The 2,772-nt window shown below is 51.8% G+C and overlaps 2 protein-coding genes across 4 annotated transcripts in view; one reads left to right on the top strand and one right to left on the bottom strand.

The window, feature by feature from the left end:
• WDR53 (WD repeat domain 53) overlaps window positions 1-2,747 on the bottom strand; it is a 5,664-nt gene extending 2,917 nt beyond the window's left edge. Inside the window, exons 1-2 of one of the 3 annotated variants that reach the window (XM_009644440.2) lie at window positions 2,402-2,747; window positions 1,493-1,984 (exon numbers count right to left, since the gene is read on the bottom strand). In XM_009644440.2, the coding sequence (XP_009642735.1) occupies window positions 1,493-1,969 (477 nt within the window). In that variant the 5' untranslated portion in view covers window positions 1,970-1,984; window positions 2,402-2,747. The other 2 variants (XM_035900030.1, XM_035900031.1) reach the window with 2 other exon arrangements.
• Window positions 2,544-2,772, top strand: part of FBXO45 (F-box protein 45) — a 4,066-nt gene continuing 3,837 nt past the window's right edge. Inside the window, exon 1 of the mRNA XM_035900059.1 lies at window positions 2,544-2,597. Within this exon, the coding sequence (XP_035755952.1) occupies window positions 2,544-2,597 (54 nt within the window). The remainder of the gene's footprint in view (window positions 2,598-2,772) is intronic.

The raw sequence follows: 2,772 nt of genomic DNA, 5'->3' as shown, positions 1-2,772 counted from the left end.
CCCCTCCCCAGCTTCCTTGCCCTTCTCTGGACACGCTCCAGCCCCTCCATGTCCTTCTGGGAGTGAGGGGCCCAACCCTGACCCCAGCATTCCAGGGGCAGCCCCAGCAGTGCCCAGGACAGGGGCACGGTCCCTGCCCTGCTCCTGCTGGCCACACTGTTCCTGATACAAGCCAGGATGCTGTTGGCCCCCTTGGCCACCTGGGCACTGCTGGCTCATATTCAGCTGCCCGTCAACCAGTTCACAGAAGTGGTAAATAAACGGTTACAGTTCTGATAAAAAGAAAGTCTGCATTTCAGGGAGCTGAAATTAAGCCAGTGTCTAAGGTGCCAAGCATTTACTCCTCTCAGACTGACACTTTGGTACCTCTGCAAAGAAGTTTCTCACAGTACATCATTTAAAATGCTCCATCCTTCTTTTAGTGAAACTAAGGAAAAAAAAAAGAATTTGGAAAATTCCTGAAAATATGACAAAGTTTAAAGCTGGCAGACTACTATCAATCAGACCCTATTTGGAGATAGATATACATATATAAAAATATATCTGTCTCTATATAAATATATATATACACACTTACTGAATTTATATGATTCATGACTTTAACATGGAAAAATACAGCTTATACTAAATACCCCAATGTATTTGTTCAAATGGGTGTCTGACACGCTTCAGTTTTAAGGACATTGGGTGAAACTGCTCAACACTCTCAGAGCAAACTTCACCCAAATACTGCTAGAAGCATGGAAACCTTTGCAGAAGTGACAGCTCTGATCTCGGGCTGAACCAGGAATGCGGTCAGATCTCAACCACTGGGAAGCAGGTACTGAACAACATCCGTTCTGGGTCGCTGACTCTGGCAGCGTAAGTTGGGGATCTGTTACCTCCTAGCACAGTTTTTCTCAGAGCGCTTCCACGAGTGGCATGCAAAGGACAAAAAGTTTCCTCTCAACAAGGTCAGAGAAGCACAAAAGGCAAAGAACGTTTAACACTTCCAAGAGGCTCATCAGAACAAAGGATAATTTAAAAAAATGACTTGTCCTTACAGCGGCACGTACCACCCGGGTAGGTATTTATCTGCCCGGTGTAAAGCATTCTTGCTAGAGTACTGTCTGCTTCAAGCATTTTGCGTTTTCCTACCATCTGCGTTTCGTCTGCAGCCGTAACTAGGGACAGCTCCTGGTTTGGGGTCCAACAGAGAGCTCATGTGGCCAGAGCACACTTTGCACCCTCTGCTCATTTCCCCCCTCCCCCCCCGCTTCTATAACCTAACTATTGATGAGGATAAAAACAGGGAGAGGAACCGCAGAGTAGAAACTGGCAGAAGCAGCCCCGACCCTGTTCCCTTCTCTGCCAAAACTACTTTAGAAAAGTTAAGGAGCCTTCTGGCAACTGCAGGCTGCACACCTTAGTGAAAGTCTGCTGGCGCCTGACTACGCGAGTGGGTAGTTACTGTTTTGCTTCTCTAATCACCATCTACTTGTATGCAAATCACCTGCATGTCCAGTCCACAGGAGACGAGGCTGTGAGGCCTCTGAGGTCGAAAGGCGACGGAGGAGCAGATGTTTGCGTGTCTCAGGGACCGGCTGACTTTCTTGTTTTCCAAGTCCATAACCTTTATTGCTCCCGAGTCATCAGCCGCGGCCAAGAAATGGTCGCTCTCGTTCACCGAGAGGCAGTTGATCTCCTCCTCATTCACGTGGAAGCGTTCTGTGGGCTCCTTGAGGCATCGAACATCCAGCAGACTGATAGTTTCTCCGTGGGAGGCATACAGCCTGGTGGGACGGTGGGGAGAGAACACCAAGCAGGTCACGTCGTCCGCCTTCGGGAGCTGGAGCCGTCCTGCCGGAGCCACTCCCCCATCCCAGAGCGCCAGCTCGCCTCTCTCCGCACCTGAAGCCGCCAGCCCTTCCGTGTTTACGTTCAAGCACAATATAGGGGACGAGTGCCCACCAGTCCATTTGACTGCCATATTTCGGGGACACCTCTGAAACAAAAAAAAAAGCCCCAAACGCTGAATTCGAGCTGGTGTTGGTCGCGTGACGGCGGAAAGCTTACCCAAGCAACAAGATTATCGCGCGGGCTGCAACACACACTACGTCAAACTCTACCGTCCAGTTAAAATGGGCGCTTCCACCGGTGCCCAAACAAAGCTTTGGCTCGCAGAGCATCGGCATCGGCCACGGCAGCGCCAAAGGGCAGTGGCGCTGGAGCGCGTGCCCGTGCAGCACTGGGAGCAGGCCCGCTGCTCTGGCATGGCTGCGAGCTGCTGCCTCTGCAGCCCTGGCAAAACAGGGGCACGGTCCCTAAGCGGGGCCTGCTGGGATGTTCTCGCGGCTGGCTAACACTACAGGACGCCTGCATGAAGCGATAAGCAACGGCATCTTTCTAAAAAATGCATTACCCTTTTAAGGCAGGTCCTTAGGAGCTTCACAGCCGGTTTAATTTGGGCTCAAAGCGCGCCGGTCCAGCTTACTGTGCTCCTGGCCCTCTGCTCGGTGTGACTGCCTGCCACCGGTCCCGCTCAGGGGCCAAATCAGCAGAAAATGAGGCAGAGGGGGAAAAAAAAGACCCCAAGCAAGAGAAAAGCACAAGTTTTGGTGAGAACTGCATGCTGTGGGAAAGGAGAGCTAGCACCGGGCAGGACGGGGCTGCGGCTGCCCCGGCACCAGCTTTGGCTGTGCCATGTCTATGGTTATTGGGCAACAGAGGGTTTCTTGGGGGGGGGGTTAGGGTTTTTTTTTTGCCGGGTTATGTTTTGCCCGGGGTTTTTGT

This window comes from Egretta garzetta, unplaced genomic scaffold (assembly GCF_000687185.1).
Source record: "Egretta garzetta isolate BGI_Z169 unplaced genomic scaffold, ASM68718v1 scaffold448, whole genome shotgun sequence".
Classification (NCBI taxonomy): Eukaryota; Metazoa; Chordata; class Aves; order Pelecaniformes; family Ardeidae; genus Egretta; species Egretta garzetta.
This window is presented reverse-complemented; position numbering and strand designations above follow the sequence as displayed.